This window comes from Stenella coeruleoalba, assembly GCF_951394435.1.
Source record: "Stenella coeruleoalba genome assembly, chromosome: 10".
Taxonomy (NCBI): domain Eukaryota; kingdom Metazoa; phylum Chordata; class Mammalia; order Artiodactyla; family Delphinidae; genus Stenella; species Stenella coeruleoalba.
The window spans coordinates 28376568-28395645 of NC_137156.1; the positions used below are offsets into that span (position 1 = coordinate 28376568).

At 40.1% G+C, this 19078-nt stretch overlaps 1 protein-coding gene across 4 annotated transcripts in view; it reads left to right on the forward strand.

Moving 5' to 3' along the window:
* The first annotated feature begins 384 nt into the window (after positions 1-384).
* The window catches only part of LOC307192303 (uncharacterized protein), a 238615-nt gene continuing 219921 nt past the window's right edge, over positions 385-19078 (forward strand). Inside the window, exons 1-3 of one of the 4 annotated variants that reach the window (XR_013830028.1) lie at positions 385-828; positions 2352-2443; positions 5577-6283. Coding sequence is in view for 1 of the 4 variants with exons in the window: in XM_079933085.1 (XP_079789211.1) it covers positions 474-828; positions 2352-2386 (390 nt within the window). In the remaining 3 variants the exon portion in view is untranslated. Of the gene's footprint in view, positions 829-2351; positions 3796-5576; positions 6284-19078 lie in introns of those variants that run through there. The other 3 variants (XR_013830030.1, XM_079933085.1, XR_013830029.1) reach the window with 3 other exon arrangements.

Genomic DNA, 19078 nt, shown 5'->3' on the forward strand with positions numbered 1-19078 from the left:
TGGACAAGAAATACCCACAACACCCGATTAACCACATAGAAGCCCAAATCCCTGATTTGGCCAAGAGATACCCCCAGGCCCTGAATGGCTGGAGGATTCACCCACTTCAAGGCCCAGATTGACCAAAAAACACTCAGACCAGCCTTGATTAGCCAGACATGGCCCTTGGTCGAGAGGTTGGGTGGAGAGCCACTTCTCCTGTGTCCCTTGTGACGGTCCCACAGGCAGGGTGACCTAGGTCCAGGAGGGGTGTGGGAGAAGGTGATTCTGTACAGCTGGGCCCAGGATGAGAAGACACTCTTCTCCGTGGTGCCCTTGCTGCTAGGGCCATTCCAGATGTAGGTGATGCTCGTCCTGCCCCTTGGGCTCGTAGTAGCCGTAGTAGCCGTAGGGCATGCACTGCAGGCGGGGCTGCTGGCTGCAATAGTTGGGGAGGGGTTGCAGGGAGACCATGCTATAGACGTGCAATCGCCATGGCGAACCAACCCGTGCTCGACCGCGAATGGGACTTTTCCCTGACCTTGCCTCTCTCAACCCGGAAGAGGTCCACAAATTGGCGCAACCCGGAAGAGGTCCACAAATTGGCGCATTCGTCCGAGAGGGAGCGCGCGGGACTCGGTGCTGGGCACACCAGGCCTGCGCACTGGGTGACGCGCGCCAGGCTTCCCTGGGGTTCCTGGATCCTGTTTGGGGGACCCCAGAAGATGAACAGAGTTTCGGGGTCCGGCAGGCGAACTCCGGGGGCCTCCGCAGCACACAGTATATACACTGGAACGGGCCGTCACGCGGAAGGGGGTTTCGTTGCCCGCGGCGGCCGAGGAGCCCCAGGTGGGTGCCTCGTTTGCGCGGGTTGTGCTCGCTGGATCTCGGGCCCAGCTTGGTGCCTAGCAGGTGGCTGAAGCTGGTGACAGTCACATACTGGTGGCACCGGGAAAGCCTCGTTTTGTTGCCAAGAGTGGGGCTGGAGCCATCGGTGATGCTCCACTTCTACAGGCTGACGGATGCGGCCCGGGAGCGTTAATGAAAGACCCCACTGGCACTGTTGGGAGTTTGTTGCTACTGAGGGGCAGGGGACAGAGTCCTGCTGGCAGCCCAGGGGCAGGGGTGTGGGGCTACACTGGCTGAGGGGCCTCCGGAAGTCATGTGACGTCTCTGAGCCTCCGTTTCCTCATCTGCCCCGGGGAGCGCCTGGCCCCTTGTAGCCCCCAAGCCCCCTCACAAGGCGCGGGGAGCCAAGAGCTAGAGTTCGCGCCGCGCCGCTCGGGCCGCCCAGGCTCCGCCGCAGCCTCCGCCCTCCAGGTCCTAGCGCCGCGGCTCACCTCCAGGGCCCAGGCCTGGGCGGTGGACCAACTGCTATTGTGTTAACAAGGAGTTTTCATACCGCGTAACAAAGGTTGCCAGTTTTCTCAGCTCCAGATGACAGAGTCCTCATGACCTTTTTCCCTACTTCAATGTAGACAATTCTGCATAAGTTAAATCTTTTTCAATACCCCATTTCTGGTTCTAAGCGCTATGTGAATAAGAATCATTTAGTTGACAGAGATGGAAAATCCCAATCAAGGTGGCTTAACCCAAAAGAAGGTATATTGGCTGAGTTAACATAGCAGTTCAAGGAAGACGGGATTCAGGCATGGCTTGATCTAGAGGTGCGCGATGTCATTGGAGCTCTAGTTATATATTTCTCTATGAAGTCCCTGGCTCTGCTCTTCTTCATTGATCAGTGTCATTTTCAGGCTGTCTCCCTTCAAGACGGTGAAATGGCTGAGAGAAGTTAAAGACTCACCTGTACTTACCACACTATTCAGAGAGTAAATCCGTTCCAGTTGCTCCTGTTACAAGGATAAACTGAGGCATATTACAGTATTTAGGAGTTCATTTGAGCAAAAACGGATTTGACTTGGGCAGCACCAAAACGGAAGTGGTTAGTGCTCTATGGACAGGGAGAGACTTTTCTAGAGAAAGGGCAGAAGCAAAGTAAGGAAATTATTGATTGGCTGCAGCTCTAAGCCTAGTTGGCTATTTGTGATTGGTGGTCCTTGGCATTTTGATATCGTAACCTTGAGGCATTTACAGGCTTAGATTTTGGTTTGCTTATGAAGGCTGCCGTGGTAATAGAGTCGCCTCCATCTAATGGCCTCCTCGTTTAATTAGTTTGTCACTCATTAGGAGGAGAGGAGTCTCCTTAAGAGGACAGAGATTCAATGTCACAGAAGACAGAGATTTCATCTACCCTGCTGACTGCTTGTGACAGATACTGCAGACTGGATGCAAAAACTCCATTCTTATTCCTCTGTAATATCCTTCATTTCTGAGACAGGGACATTTAAAACAGTTTCTAAACTTCTTTTCAGATGATGTATTTATGCCAACAAAGCCATCCATGTAAGATTTGCAAGGTGGAAGGAAGCCAGTCTCTACTGTATTGCTTCAACGAGTTCTGAAGGTAAGCACAGCTGTGGAGATTTTGGTCTTCCTTTGTTTGCTTTTTCTTCATCAATGTTATTAGAGTTTCCAGTGTCCAATCTTGTGCCAGGAGGCAGGGCATAGGGCTTGAATTGTAGTCAAGGTGATGTGATCTTAGGGCGAACAGCTGGCTTCCTCATGCTGGGATCTTGAAGGAAACAGTGTGATACTTGAGTCAGCAATTGAACCAGAAGCTTCCTGATTACCCAGCTTTCTGGTAACAGGGAAGACAGCTGCCTTATTAGGCCAATTCCTTTATGGTGTTCTGGGAATCATTTCTGAGGACTGAGGCTTGGTCTGGCTCCTTCAGCTCCTCCAATGATTTTGTAAGCTAAGGACCCTGTACTAAATGCCTTTCGGCTTAAACTATCTAGAATAGTTTCTGTCGTCTGCACCTGAATCAGTGCCCCCCTATATTCTAAGTGTCTAGAACTATTGTTGATACATTGTACATATACAAAAATTATTTGTCACCTGGCTGATTTTTATCCCCAGAAACATCTACCCCCAAATTTCCTGTTTTTTTTTTTTAATTGAATGAAATAAGATACCAGTTACTGCCTCAAATTTTAGGACCTGGGTGATGGACTACACTGAACCCTGGAACTGAGGGTAGAGCCTAGTAAACCGTATGGCTGAGACTGAAGGAAGAAAAATTCCCTAAAGCAATTGAGGTATTTTTTGTGGAGAGCAGGCAATACTACCAGTGGAGGCAAACAATGAGTATGTATTAGAGAAGCCTGCTTTTAAATAATTGTGTGCATTCCAGGAGATGATACTTGTTTACCTCAGCCAATTCTGTTTGAGACCAAAATACCACAGAGGGAATACTGAGAGAACAATAAAAACAAATTGTTTGAGACAATGCTATTTACACACCCTCTTTCCCCATTAGCCACTCACCCCTTCTTCAGTAGAGTCAGAATCTCGATTTTTAGCCTGGCATATTGCTGCCCAAGTTAAAGATTTATTTCCTAATTGTCTTAGCAGCTAGGTACAAACAGGTGACTAAGTAAGGCCAATGAAATGTAAGCAGAAGTTTCGTGTGTGGCTTCCACAAGAATTCCTTACAAGGGAAGAGGCAAACAGCATTTTGTCCCTTCCACTTTTTCACTTTGCTGGCCTGCAGATGTGATGGTTGGAATTCTGGCAGCCATTTTGGACGATGAGGTGCCCTTGATGGTACAATGGAGAGAGTGGGTCATGATCTCATTATAATTTTGGAGCCACTGTGACAATTCTGGGCAGCTGGTTTTCAAAATCCTTTTGTGATAGATAGGAAAACTTCTAACTTGTTTAAACCAGTGCTGTTTTGGAGGTTTTTTGTTCAATGCAGATGAACTCAATCATATCCAATACCTAAGGAATAGGGATGTGACTTTAAATTCTGTAGGGGGATGCACATTATAAACTTAGGAAAGAAGACAGAAATGGAAGAATTGAGCAAAATCAGAGATAAGAGGTGAAGAATGTAGGACAGTTTTCACAGTGGCAAACATTAATATCATCTTGTTGTTACTATTTACCTTTACAACTTTCTTTATAGCATCTGAATCTCCTTCCGTTTTGTGAGTGTACTATACAGTCATCTAGGCTGAGCCAATCAGACCACTTACCCTGGATCTTAAATCAAAAGCAAATGATACCAGGAAGGGAGAGCAGTAGAAACTTCTCGAAAGTGGTGTCACCCAGCGTCCAGTGCCAATAATGTGGGAGGGTGCGATGTGGGATTAAGAGATTCGTGGTGGCAGCAACAGGGTTCCGCTTGGCAGTAGCTCTCTGGTTGGAGTTTGGCTGTGGTTCCGGCTGTGTTGTTGCTACGTGATTCCTTCTCTTCTCTAGGCTCCTTAGTGATTCAAATCTGGGTCCTCCCCTTATAACGTCTTTTAAAAACTCCTTTTTATTTGCTTACATCAGCCAGAGTCAGTTTGCGTCGATTGCTAAAGTGAACCTCGTCTGGTACACATCTTCTAATAATCATGCCGTATGTAATACTGCAAAGACAAGCTTTGATTTAAATAAGAAATTTCAACCTGTCTTTTTTTCTGAATTGATTTTAAATAACATCCATATGTTTCTCCAGGGGTGAGAAGTCTTAGGAGCTTCTTTGATTAATCTTTCTGCCTTTCTAAATTCATGTTTCAAAACCAATTCATTTAAACTTGAAAAAGATGAATTTGGATTGAAAGAATGAACCCATATGTTTCAAATGGATTTTGAATTTACCAAGAATAAGACTCCTTAAATCCACACTTGATAAATACCCATCTAAACCTGTTACAAATGTGACATTAATGTGTGTGTATTAAAGGAATGCAGAATAACTAGGACATAGTATCTGTATTCAGTGAGGTCAGTCTTTCCAAAATTTTGTCCATTTGTCAAGGAAACTTCTATTAAGTGCCTGGCTCATAGTTGGTCCTTAATAAACGTTATTGATAATTGAATTCGTTAAAAATAATAGGATGACTTTTCTGGGATTCTGTTTATGTAGAATTCTTGTAGCTTAGAAAGATGGAAATAATTTAGCAGCAGGAGGGTCGACAGCAGTAGAAAATGATATGTGAGCTGTAAAATTTATTACGCTGATTACATGATGGCTAGTAGATGTTTTAAACAGAGCACAATTCTGCTTTCTGGTTATTTAACATTTCAGTGTTCATTTCCAAGTGCACACCACCTCCTTCTCACTGCCAGAGTCAATAAGTATTTACTAAATAGGCATACGTGCAAGTTACCTTATCAGGTATACATTCATAGTTTGTACCAAGCATACTGTATTTCATCCCTTGAAGGACCATGCTTCCTGACTGTGCTGTAGGTGAGGTATCATTATTTATTGAATGTCATGATTCATCTCCCTCATATACCTATAGCTTGTTATGTGGATTAAAATTTGTCCTTCGTTTCTTTCAGACATACAGGTAGTCCATGGTTATAATAAAATGTCTGAATGTATAACAAAATAAGGTTTGAGAATCACTGTTTTGAGAGCTTTGTTACTGAACAATCATTTTACGTATTTTTTAACATTTAAAAATATTTTTATTTTTTTTTACATTCTTTTTAACAAAACTCCTTTCATCTTTACCCCTCCCCCATTGTTATTAAAGGAAAAATCTGTACTTTTTGCTGTGTTTACTTGTTGGTGTTCCCTCCGAGACTGGGTGCTTCTCAAGGTCAGGGCTGATGGCATTTTTCTTTCATTATCATCTTGTCTGCAATATATTTGTAATATAATTGCCACTTAATAAAACTGTATTGTGTAGATATAACAGATGCAAATGGGCTTGAAGCTTTTTACTATGTGAGACAGTGCACTTAGGTGGAAAGAACTCAGACTTTGGGATCAGAAACATAGTTTCAAATTATTCCTTTATTAATTATGAAATAAATTATAGTACTTTCTTTATTACTTATGTAACGAGCAATATTACTGGCTCTTACACTCCTAGTCTTCAGGTAGAAAAAAGAAATGATGGGGGATTGAGAAGATTAATGGAAATTATTGTATAATTTATTTAGCTCAATGCCAAATGTACTATAGGCACACAGTAAGGTTTGCTCCCCCTTTTTTTTTTTTTTCTTTTTTTTGCGGTACGCGGGCCTCTCAGTGTTGTGGCCTCTCCCGTTGCGGAGCACAGGCTCTGGACGCGCAGGCTCAGCGGCCATGGCTCATGGGCCCAGCCGCTCCGCGGCATGTGGGATCTTCCCGGACCGGGGCACGAACCCGCGTCCCCTGCATCGGCAGGCGGACTCTCAACCACTGCGCCACCAGGGAAGCCCTGCTCCCTTTTTTATTGGCATTAATTCCAGGCAGTGTTAGGTATACCATTTTACGTAAATAGAGAAAGCACTAGGTAGATAGTTGAGAAAACTGAGTTCTGAAATTCATTTTGACCTTGCATGAGTTTGGATAAAGCCCCTAAACATTCTGGGTCTCAGTTTCTTCCGTCTAAAATGAGAATAACATCAGTCAAAGGATAGAAGTTATTAAAGTTAATAAGATGAAAAGCCTTGGAAAAATTTCAGTAACTACACACATAAAAGGTGTTACTATTTTTGTTTCTGTTTTAATTGTTCACAGCTCAATAAATTATCATTTGTTAAAATTAAATTATATATATACATATATATTTCTTTTGAGGCTAAGAAGATGTTACTAGTAGGTCCCTGAGGGTTCCCAGAAAATGTTGATTTAAAACATTGAAAAGTAATCTTAAGGAAGAAAGTACTGTGGTGAAACAAGAGATTTGAAAGATGATTTTAGCTGTAAGATTTTGGACAGATTGAAGAGAGGGCTAAGACAGGTGGTGAGGAATGGGTTTTGGAATACCAAATGTAAAATGACAAGGACAGGAACAGAGATTTAACCGTGGAAAAATAATAAGTCCTAGAAATGTATAACTGATTTTCCAAAAGAAAACTGTTCAACTTGTCTTTGGGTGTAGAATTTTGCAATAGGGTCTTTTATATACAACTAACCCTTGACTACTAAAGCGGGGAGCAACGTGTTTATTATTTTTCTTCATCTGGTAATACACCTGTTGTTGTATTTTGCTCCATTACAGCCAAACTCTCAAAGTTCTCCTCCATCCAGTGCTTCCAATTCTTCACTACCACTCTTCAAGACATTCTTTTTAGTAAACGTTTCACACAAGAAAATTCTGTGAATGTTTGAAGAGGAAGTCTTTATTTGTAAGAAGAATATTAATGACCGTTCATTAGACTTTATGTTTAGAAGTAAAAACTCAGGCAGAGAGACATCTAAGGAAAATGAAAAGTTCCAATTTGTGAGGTTTACACCCTAAGTACTTAAATACCTGCAAGCCTCGTTGTCATTTTTTAAAGGAAAGTGCAGGGTATTAGGGCTGTCAACACACACTCTCTTTCAGTCATGTTGATAATTTTGAAAAATGGACATTAACTTCTCAGTTTCTTTTCTGGGAACTTCTGCCCACCTCTTAAAGGTTGGAATTCACCAAGGGTTTTTCTAGAGCCCCTTATTTCGTGCTCATATTCTGTCTGAGTGATCCCGGCTGTTCTCATTATCTCTAACCTTTACTAAAGACTTCCAAATTGATGTCTCTAATCTGGGCCTCTACAGTATAGTTACACAGCCCTTTGCTAACTAGACCTCTCCACAGGATGCCTTACAGGCGTCTCTCTCAATACTTCTGAATATGAACACTTTTGTTTCCTCTTAAAAATTTTCCCTCACCCTGTATTTTCTATCTTATCTGCTGATATTACTTTCCATCCAGCAACCACACAAGAAATCGCTGCAGACCCCACCTTTCTTGCACACCCTACCATACACACCATAAAATCTTGCCAACTTTCCACCTCAATAGCTCTGCGATAGATTCTTTTCTCTTTGTCCTATAACAAGGTTTTGGTTTAACCCTTATCATCTCACGCAGTAGATTCCAAACTCAACTGCCTGCCTCCGGTCTTATCCCATTATGACTAATTCTTCATCCTGCCACCAGAGTGATCTTCTTAAAACTCACATTTGACCATGTCACAGATTGGTGTGTAACCCTTCAGAAGAGTCCTAACTTTTACAGGCTAAATATCAAACCCTTTAATATATATGCTGGTATCAATATATAGCATATAAGGAACTCTATCATTTAGCACCCGCCAATGCCACCCTCACACCCTTTTCTGGTAGTCACTTGCCTAGAATGCCATTTCTACTTTCTTAGCCTACTAGTCTATGTGGAATTCCTGCTAATGTTATGAAATTCAGTTCAGGTCGCCTTCTCCAGGAAGCCTTCCGGACTCTCCTACTTGCTCTCACTGTGTTCCTCAGGAAATACTTTGCTCTGAGCTTTTCTCACAGTTTTGCTCATCTGTCATTGCCTTCACTGCGTTGCATTTTGATGACCTCTTTGTGACAACCTTCCAGGCTTGGTTGTGGGTGACTTGAGGACAGGAATCATAGCTTGTTCTCCTTTACCTCCAACATGCTTAGCACCAAGAGTGTACAGAATAACAAACTGTGTTTTTTTCAGTGGATATATTGAAGGGCAATGAAATTATAAAAAGAGGAACATCTTTAAGACATTTCATCTATGTTTTCCTCAATTTTACTAATATTGTGATAGATAATTCACAGTGAACATAGGCTGTCTAAGGGGAAAAGAAAGGAGACGGCCTTTTAAGCTGAGAGGTCATTTCCTTGCATTTCTCTAGATCTGAGATCTAATTAGATCTCTGAAGTTTAAGCCTAAGTCAGGGTAATTTGAAAGATAGTGTATCTCTTTCTTACCTTTTCATTTTAATGGTCTTACTATTGGTTGAACAGTTCCAAATCACTGTGGAAGTCTTTCTAAAAATATTTAGGTCATAATCATTTGAAGACAATTCTGATCTCTTCTGTGGATCTGAGGATAGATGGCCTTATTGCCTTTCTATATTTTTTGCTTCGTATCATTTGTTTTTTCTCCAGCAAGTTAACTTGCTGTACTTAATTCTATATTTAAAAATAGAAGATAAGTTTATGTTGTCAATCTAAGTATAATATATTTAATGAAATAAACACAAATATTAAAATAAGTAGTCAGATGCCACCTTCTGGCTCTTGAAGAAAAGAGGAACGTAAATCAATTGTTGTACACAAACTGGCATAGTGAAGGTGACTGTCGGTTCCTTTGGCTTGATTTTGTCCCCCACCCTTAAACACATATGGTGTATCATGCCGTATCTTCAGGCTGTGTCAGCTACACATAATATAGCAATGGTAAGGAAGAAACACAAAATGCAAGACTTTGACCTTCAAAGTTACCTAATTTGTCTTTGCTCAAAAGCAGTTGTTAGAGCTACAGAGTTAAAAAGTCTTCTAAAGAAATGTAAATGGCCGTCTGTGCAACTTCAGTGTCAGGCATAAATCCAGAGAGCCAGGAAACACTGTCACCATAAATCCAAGTGGCAACATAGGTCCACGGAGAGAGGAGAGAATCGTATTTCTTTGGTAACTATAGTTTAAGCTAGTTTCCCCCTAAGAGGAGGAAAGACTCTTTTACTTTCCTTCTGCTTCTTTTCAAACTCTGGGTACTACAAGCCCCTATCTTTAGGAAGGTGATTAAAAGTTATTTATATAAGGTGATAGAAGAGTTACATTTGAAATCTGTGCTTTATGTATTCGCATCCAATTGATAATACAGCTAAGTAATGAATAGATTTTGTCAACAAAATGGGTTTTTGATGGTTGGGGAACAACTCTAGGATACCAGAATTTTTTGTCTGTGCCTATAGTTGTTATCAACTGATGTTTCAGAAAGATAAAAATAAGACTCAGGACATGTAGGATCTTGCTGTAGACAGCTGGAGGCAACCTTCCTAAGAATTTGTAAACCAATTTCAAAGAGCCCTCAGTTGTTTTGCTGTTAAATGTTGGGAATTTAAAGTCAACAATCCTTTGTTTAGCAAATCATCTTCATGAATTTCTGAGTGTGCAAACATGAACCTGGACATTATTTGGCTAGTGGGTGGAGAGCTGAACTGCACTGCATAAGAAATTACTGGATAAGGCCAGACACTATAAAACTCTTAGAGGAAAACATAGGTAGAACACTTTATGACATAAATCACAGCAAGATCCTTTTTGACCCACCTCCTAGAGAAATGGAAATAAAAACAAAAATAAACAAATGGGACCTAATGAAACTTAAAAGCTTTTGCACAGCAAAGGAAAACGTAAACAAGACGAAAAGACAACCCTCACAATGGGAGAAAATATTTGCAAATGAAGCAACTGACAAAGGATTAATCTCCAAAATTTACAAGCAGCTCATGAGCTCAATATCAAAAAACAACCAACCCAATCCAAAAATGGGCAGAAGACCTAAATAGACATTCCTCCAAAGAAGATAGACACATTGCCAACGAACGCATGAAAGAATGCTCAACATCACTAATCATTAGAGAAATGCACATCAAAACTACAATGAGATATCACCTCATACCAGTCAGAGTGGCCATCATCAAAAAATCTAGAAACAATAAATGCTGGAGAGGGTGTGGAGAAAAGGGAACCCTCTTGCACTGTTGGTGGGAATGTAAATTGATACAGCCACTATGGAGAACAGTATGCAGGTTCCTTAAAAAACTAAAAACAACTACCATACAACTTAGCAATCCCACTACTGGGCATATACCCAGAGAAAACCATAATTCAAAAAGAGTCATGTACCACAATGTTCATTGCAGCTCTATTTACAATAGCCAACACATGGAAGCGACCTAAGTATCCATCGACAGACGAATGGATACAGAAGATGTGGCACATCTATACAATGGAATATTACTCAGCCATAAAAAGAAACGAAATTGAGTTACTTGTAGTGAGGTGGATGGACCTAGAGACTGTCATACAGAGTGAAGTAAGTCAGAAAGAGAAAAACAAATACCATATGCTAACACACATATATGGAATCTAAAAAAAAAAAAAGGTTCTGAAGAACCTAGGGGCAGGACAGGAATAAAGACACAGATGTAGAGAATGGACTTGAGGACACAGGGAAGGGGAGGGGGAAGCTGGGATGAAGTGAGAGAGTGGCATGGAAATATATACGCTACCAAATGTAAAATAGGTAGCTAGTGGGAAGCAGCAGCATAGCACAGGGAGATCAGCTCGGGTGTGACCACCTAGAGGTGTGGGATAGGGAGGGTGGGAGGGAGACGCAAGAGGGAGGAGATATGGGGATATATGTATATGTATAGCTGATTCACTTTGTTATAAAGCAGAAACTAACACAGCATTGTAAACAATTATACTTCAATAAAGATGGTTAAAAAAAAATTACTGGAGTAGTGAGTTGGAGACTATCTGGTAGAGACAGGAGAAGAACACAGAAAGTTGGGTCCAAAGTAGGCCATGACTGATGAGAAATTCCTCAAGGTAGGAAATGCCCAGTTGAATGTAGGGGAATGGTATCTAATAATCAATTTTAAAAACAATTATATAGTTGGGACTTCCCTGGTGGCACAGTGGATAAGACTCTGCGCTCCCAATGCTGGGGGCCCGGGTTCGATCCGTGGTCAGGGAACTAGATCCCATATGTGTGCTGCAACTAAGAGTTCGCATGCCACAAGTAAGGATCCTGAGAGCCAGAACTAAGGAGCCCACGTGCTGCAACTAAGGAGCTGGCGAGCCGCAACTAAGGAGCCTGCAAGCCGCAACTAAGACCCAGCACAACGAAGTAAATAAATACATATTAAAAAAAAAATTGTATAGTAAACTTGACACCCTTTGTTGCCCAAAACCTTCAGTAAAAATAGGCTCTCTGTAGATAACACAGCCTTGAGTTAGGCATTTTAGAGAAATGAGAGAAATCAGAGGAATGTTGCATGTGATTTGAAGTAATGTAGAAGAGGAACAGGATAAAGTGAAACTAAACTTTTGACTGACTCAGGAAAAAGGAGTCAGTGCTAACTAGAAAAAGCATAAGAAACATAAGAATGCCCTGAGAAATTAATGAACCAGGTTAAAGCCTTTTTATTGAACATTTAAATGACTGGTTAAGCCCAGGAGGTGGGAGAACTTTCAATTTCAGGTAACTCTATGGAAACTTACTATCTCACATGTAAACAGACCCTTTAAAATGGTTTATGTAATTCATGAGTGGTACTGCATTCACAATAGTAACACCTGATGAAGCCTGGACAAATGAAAAATAGATCCACTTGGATTTGCATTTTCTTCTATATAGTATATGTGCTTTGAGAATAATTGTTTTTAAATTTAAAAATCCTGCATTTTGTCCTCTGGCATTACTTTTGCTCACCCAACCTCACCAATCCTCTCAGCCCCAAGTGTCCAGCCTTATGTCTCATCCAGCTGTGGGTGTAGATGTGGTCAATCCAGGGTGCATCACAGCCCCTGAACTAAAAATGAACAAGACACAGGCACCCCAAAGTTTAGGGCTGCTCTGTTTACAGGAACCTCGACTTCGGTACACCTTAAATATCCCAGGAAAGAGAAAAATGGATAAAGAAGTTGTGGTACTTTTGTGCTCTGTCCCCCATTCTCTCTCTGCTCTGCCTCCTGAAAGCCTATAACTCATTCAAAATTCCTTCAGCATTGCTTCTCCTATAACCACAAACTAACCCCCCATAGCTGCTCTAAAAGGGAATGCTACTCGCTCATTCTTTTAATAAGCACTTATCTTTGGTTTTGGCCTTGCCGCGCAGCTTGTGGGATCTTAGTTCCCCGACCAGGGATCAAACCCGGGCCCCCTGCGATGAAAGTACCTGAGTCCTAACCACTGGACCACCAGGGAAGTCCCTTAATAAGCACTTTTGAAGAGCTTCTCGTGTGATCAGTTTCAAGCAATGCAGATGGTACTTGTAAAATCATGTTATGGAAAAAACTGAATTAAATTGAAATATTGAAAAAGAAAATCTGAGCAACATTCCATCATAGAACACTTCACGGAAGCCTAAATGTTATAGAAAATCAAGGTGATCTAAATGCCAATGCAGACTAGAGTTAGATTAGAAAAGATTCATAGAGTTAGAAAGAACACCTAACAAGGAGTCAGAATGAATTTACCAAGAGCAAAATGTGTTGGGCCATCTCATTTCAAAGTTTTGTCATTGTTACTGAAATGAGAGGTCCAAAAAATGATGTAGACATACAGTACTTGGAATTTTGAAGGCATTTTACAAGATATCTGACAATTTTCTTATGGATAAGATAAACTATAAAATGTATATGATTACAGCTTGGTAAACTTATTAAATGACAGAACCCAGAGGATACTGATGATGGGTCTATATAGGGAAAGTTCTATGCTTCTCCCCTCTTCCCTTTTATATTTTATCATTTTAGTTATTGACTCAAAGGGACACATAAAAAGCAAGCTTATTAAATAAATGTGAAGATAATACAAAGCTGGGAGGATCCCTCCACCCGAAAGGTATGAATCTCCTGGACTAATAAATCAAATACAAAAAAAGATAAAAAATTGAATATTTATTATTATAGTGGTCTATACTATTGACTGTAGGCCAACTGCCCAAATAAAGGGTGGAAGTGAGGGGCTTACCAGCAGCAAATTGTGAAAAGGCATGGTTTTCAGGATCCACTGAGTTCAAGATTAGTTAGCAGTGTAACGCAGCTCCCAAACCCAGTTAATTCTAGTTTATTGCCAAGGATTGAACTATGTCTCCCCTTCCCCCCTCATTCTTATGGTGAAGTCCTAACCCTCAGTGTGATAGTGTTTGGAGATGAGGTCATGAGGGTAGAGCTCTCATTATAGGATTGTGCCCTTACAAGAAGAGATACTGGAGAGCTTGCTCTCTCTCTTTCCCTGCTTTGTATGGACACATGGCGAAGGTCATCTGCCAGCCAGGAAGAGAATCCTAAGCAGAACCTGGTGATGCCGGCACCCTGATCTTGGACTTCCACCCTCCAGGACTCAAACAAAATTTCTGTTGTTTAAGCCACCTAGTCTTTGCTATGTTTTCATGGTACCCTGAGCTCATACAATTAACCTGCACAAATAAGATTCTTTGATCTTAAAAAAATTTTTTTTGTTTTGAAAGCCTCTGATTACATTTAATCTGTTCATTTTATTTTTGATATATTCTTAGTTGTTCATGGCTCATAATGTCCTTCTGAAATTGAGCCCCTAGGAGAACTCAAGTCACTAATTATGTAGCAAGCTCGCCCTCAGACTTACTCTCTGGAGATGAGAGTACAGATTTTTAAAGGGGCACAAGTCAGACCAAATAACTTGACCTTAATGTGCAGGTCTAATATGTCCTGGTAAGTACATTTATACTATTTATAGTTGACAAAAAATTTGTTTTCTTAGCCATGAAATAGAATATAGACGCCTCTCGAGTCACAGTCAAACAGGATTGGGGGATAGGGGTTGAGGATAAAGTTGCACGTGGAAACAATGGAGAGTTTTCATGGGTGCAGGGTCAATCTAATGGTTTGAGTTTGGGACCTACATGTTAAGAACTTGAACTCTTTATTCACCATACACACTTGGACTCTGACTGATCTTCTGTAACAGCGAATGAACCAAATAAGTTGAAGAACTATTTCTGAAATCCATCTTCACATTCATTTCTTCAACACTTGTGAGAATGTCGCTCATGGCACTTGATGAATTTCTGCGAATTCCCTTTTTTAATACCTTAGTAAGGAAGTGTGAAAGAAACCATGATGAATTAATGCTAAAACATTTCCATAGGCTAGAAAAAAATCTGCCTAGAGATCAGGCCTGGAGGAGGAACAAGCAGCCCAATGTGAATTTTTGGTTGCTGTTGAGTGTTTTTGTTTTTCTAAATGTGGGCCTGCGAAGGAGAGGTGAGAGCCGTGGTCTCTAAGGAAATCCTGTGCTTCTTGCTATCTTGGCGCTGGAGTGTGGTAAATTGCTAGAGGTGGTGTACAACATATGGAAGAGGAATGGATGTGATGAGACAGACATAATTTATCTGTCTTTCTCATTTCTCTGCTATTTTCCCACTCCTTCCTATTTATAAATATTGTCAAATTTCATCTACTTCCCCTCTCTTTCCTTCTGGATTTGATAACATTGATGTCTCCTAATTCTTATTAATTCTGATTTGATTTTTAAATTTAGTTTGCTTTTGAGGAAAGAGGAAAGGAAGCAAACAGGTGCACTAAAAACCATAGAAGTTGATGCATAAACATTAATGCAATGGAATAGTGGGGTTTAGACTGCACTCAAGCTAAAGAGAGCCAGAGATAAATGGAAAGGAGAGAAAAAGCATCAAGGCAGTGGGCCTTCTCATCAGATTAACCTCCAGCTATGGTTCGCATTTCTCAGTTAAGATTCTAGAGTTAACACATGCAAGAGGACATTTTCGGCTATATGGAGATGCACAAAAAGGCTTCCTCTGGCACATTCTCTGAAACCTTTATCCCACCATAGGGAATTTGACCCAAAGAGCATCTGATCCACAGAACAGGTGACCTGTAGGGTTTCTGCAAAGACTCACGTAACAGAGATGGAGGGTTGATTTCCTCAGTGCTTTAGAGAACCTCTGGTGACTGGCAACAAAAAACCAATAGTTTAGCCAATGTTGGATATTCTTACCCTAAATTCAAAATATTTCTGTGCCTTATTCATTTAATATTTGAGACACGTACCACACATTCTTCAAGGAAAGCCCCGAAATGTTTTCGCGTGCCCATTTGTAGTTAATTAACTGCTCCCACCCACAACTCAAGGCATCAACTGACCTGCTTTCTGTTTCTATAAATTTACCTTTTTTGGGCATTTCATATAAATAGAGGTAGGCAATATGCAGTCTTTTGTGTCTGGTTTCATTCACTTAGCATAATGTTTTCTGAGGTCCATCCACGTGTGGATAGTTCCTTTTTCTTGTTGAATAGTATTTCATTATACAGGTATCCCACATTATGTTTATCCATTCACCAGAGGGTGGACATTTGGATTTCTACAGTTTGGGTTATTGTGAATAATGGTGCTATGAACATTTAAGTCTTTGAACGGACATATGTTTTCATTTTTGGGGGGGTAGCTTTCTAAGTGTGGAATTGCCAGATCATATGGTAAGTTTTCTTTTTTTTTTTTAACAGCTGAATTGTTCACATTTTTTCTCAGTTTTATCGAGGTATAATTGACCTACCTATTACCATTTTTATCTCAGGAAAGCAAGCATTTTATTTCATCTAAAAAAATAATTGACATAACAGCACTGTGTAAGTTTAAGGTGCACAGAATAATGATGTGACTTACATGTATCTTGAAATAATTACCACAGTAAGTTTAGTTAACATCCATCATCTCATAGAGGCAAAAAAAGGAAAAAAATGGTTTTTTTTTTTCCTTTTGATGAAAACTCTTAGGATCTACTCTCTTAACAGCTTTCAAATATACCATATCGTGGTGTTAGTCATCATGTTGTATGACAGCCCCAGTGCTTGTTTATCTTTTTTTTAACAAGTGTTGCCTTGATTTTATTTATTTATTTATTTATTTAAATTTTTATTGGAGTAAAGTTGATTTACAATGTTGTGTTAGTTTCTGCTGTGCAGCAAAGTGGATTAGTTATACATATACATATATCCACTCTTTTTTAGATTCTTTTCCCATATACGTCGTTACAGAGTATTGAGAAGAGTTCCCAGTGCTATACAGTAGGTCCTTATTAGTTATCTATTTTACGTATAGTAGTGTGTATATGTCAATCTCAGTCTCCGAATTTATCCCTGCCCCCTCCATGGTAAGTTTTTGTTTTACTTTTGAAGAAACTGCCCAACTCTTTTCCAGAGTGGCCATACCATTTTACATTCCCACCAGCTGTGTAGGAGAGATCCAACTTATCTACATCTTTGCCAATACATGGTTTTGTCTTTTTATTGCAGCCATCTTAGTGGGTGTGAAGTATCTTATTTTGCATTTATGGATATAATTTTGTGTGTGTCTGTATGGGGTATGCGGGCCTCTCACTGTTGTGGCCTCTCCCGTTGCAGAGCGCAGGCTCAGCAGCCATGGCTCACGGGCCCAGTCGCTCCGCGGCATGTGGGATCTTCCCGGACCAGGGCATGAACCCGTGTCCCTTGCATCGGCAGGCGGGCTCTCAACCACTGCGTCACCAGGGAAGCCCTCAGATGCTTTTATATCTGCCACATTCACTCCTATATTTGCCAGTGCAACTACACATCCAGGAAGATTCTAAGACCTGACCCTGATACATATTCCCAGAGAATCTGCATTAAACATGCTTTTGAGATACAGGGTTCTCAGAAAGAGAACAGGTATATTTTAATGGGCCATCTTTAAATATTTTCTGAATGATAGAAAGATAAAACCTTGTGAAATATAAAGGTTTAGTATAAATTTGAGTAGATTGGAAAGTAATATAATGTACACCTTGACTAGCTTCCTGGTAATAGAAATGCAATAGTAAATGGGAACATGAATTTGTTGGACTTAACCTCTATAAAACAACTTTTATAGTATCAATCTACAGAGATGTGAGTAATTTAAAAATTATGTATTTTCTGTTGATTCCTTTATCCTATACTGCTTTACTCATAGTCTTCTATTTTTACTTCCCTAAAGCTAAACAACTGGTGAAATAAAGATGATTAGAATTTATTACTATTTGTCTGGTATAAAAAAAAATCTATTCCCTAGGTTTTAAGGGATAACCTAAATGACAATGGAATGTGGTGACAATCATTAGGAATTAAAGATACTGTTTTAAAAATTTTAGTGTTTCCTTAGAGCTCTAAACTTTCATTATTGTATTTCCAATGTATTAAATTAGGTATTTTATTTTCAGAATAAAATTTCACAACACCGTGTTTGCAAGTATATCTTATATCAGCACATGTTCATCATCAACATCAATCAAATTATCTCGAATTTAAAAAATGCTTAAAACATGATACTAGTATTCATACCTTGTAAGAAACTGCATAAAGTTGTGAAGAAGACAAACATTTGGAGTCAGATCTGAGACTGAGCCTTAGTCATTCCACTTGCTTGCTGTCTCACGAGAGTTTTATAAATATTAAATGGGATAACCTATATGAAAGCTACTAGCTTAGTGACAGGAGTTCTTGTAGATGCTCAAAATAATTTTCTTTCCTTTTTCATTCCTATTTTCCTTTCTCTTTTTTCTATTCCTTATTATCTTTCCCCCTCCTTTCTCTTCCGTTGTTAAAAATCATTTTTCTTATCATTTCTTGCTTCTCTCAGATTAGCCTTTTCTGTCTTTTGTTCTTTTGTAACTCATTTGAGAGCTTCAAGCTCACGTCCTTAAAGATATAAGTACAGTAGAAAAGAGCCTTTCTCTACGGAAGTTCCTCCCACAAGTTCAAGGATTCACTCTGATTGGACACTTGGTGTCTCCCTAAGACAATCAGTGCTTCCAAGCGATGTGGTGTGCTGACCGATACAACCTGTGTCATCTAGTGCAGCAGTGAGAATGTGTGGGAAAAACGGGATAGAATGATTCCTTAAAGGAAATTTCAGGTATTTCTATCAGAAGAAAATGATTGGAAGCTGGGTAATTAAAACCCAACAAGCATTCATTACATTTTCTTCCTTTACGGAGCTCACAGTTTAGTTGAAGTGACAAAATGCATCATATATACATCGTTCTTCAGTTCTTTTCTGGGCCACTTTCTTTTCCCAGTCTATATAGTTCCTCACCTTCTCCTGTGACTCCAAATATAATGCGTGAGCTAATGGCTTCCAATCTATATTTCTAAGACAATTTTCTCCTGAGACAAAAATCTTTATGTACATCTGCCAACACCTCCAATCAGATACCTAGAGGGAATTAAAAATCTCAACACATGTAAAATGGAACCATTAATCTTCCCCAACAAACTGTTGCCTCCTCATGTGTTCATTACCATCTACTCAGATGCTGATCCCAAATTGGGTTTTCATCCTTATTTCCGCTATATCCCTAATTTTCTAAATGTCTTGGGTCTTTCCACCTAACTACCCTAGTGCCATAACCTTGTCCTGGCTGACATCTTTCCCCCTCTGGATTCCTATAATTGCCTCCTAAATGATCATTCTGACTCCAGGCTTGTTCCTCTTTAATCCATTATACGCAGCTTTTAAAAATCGTCCTCCAA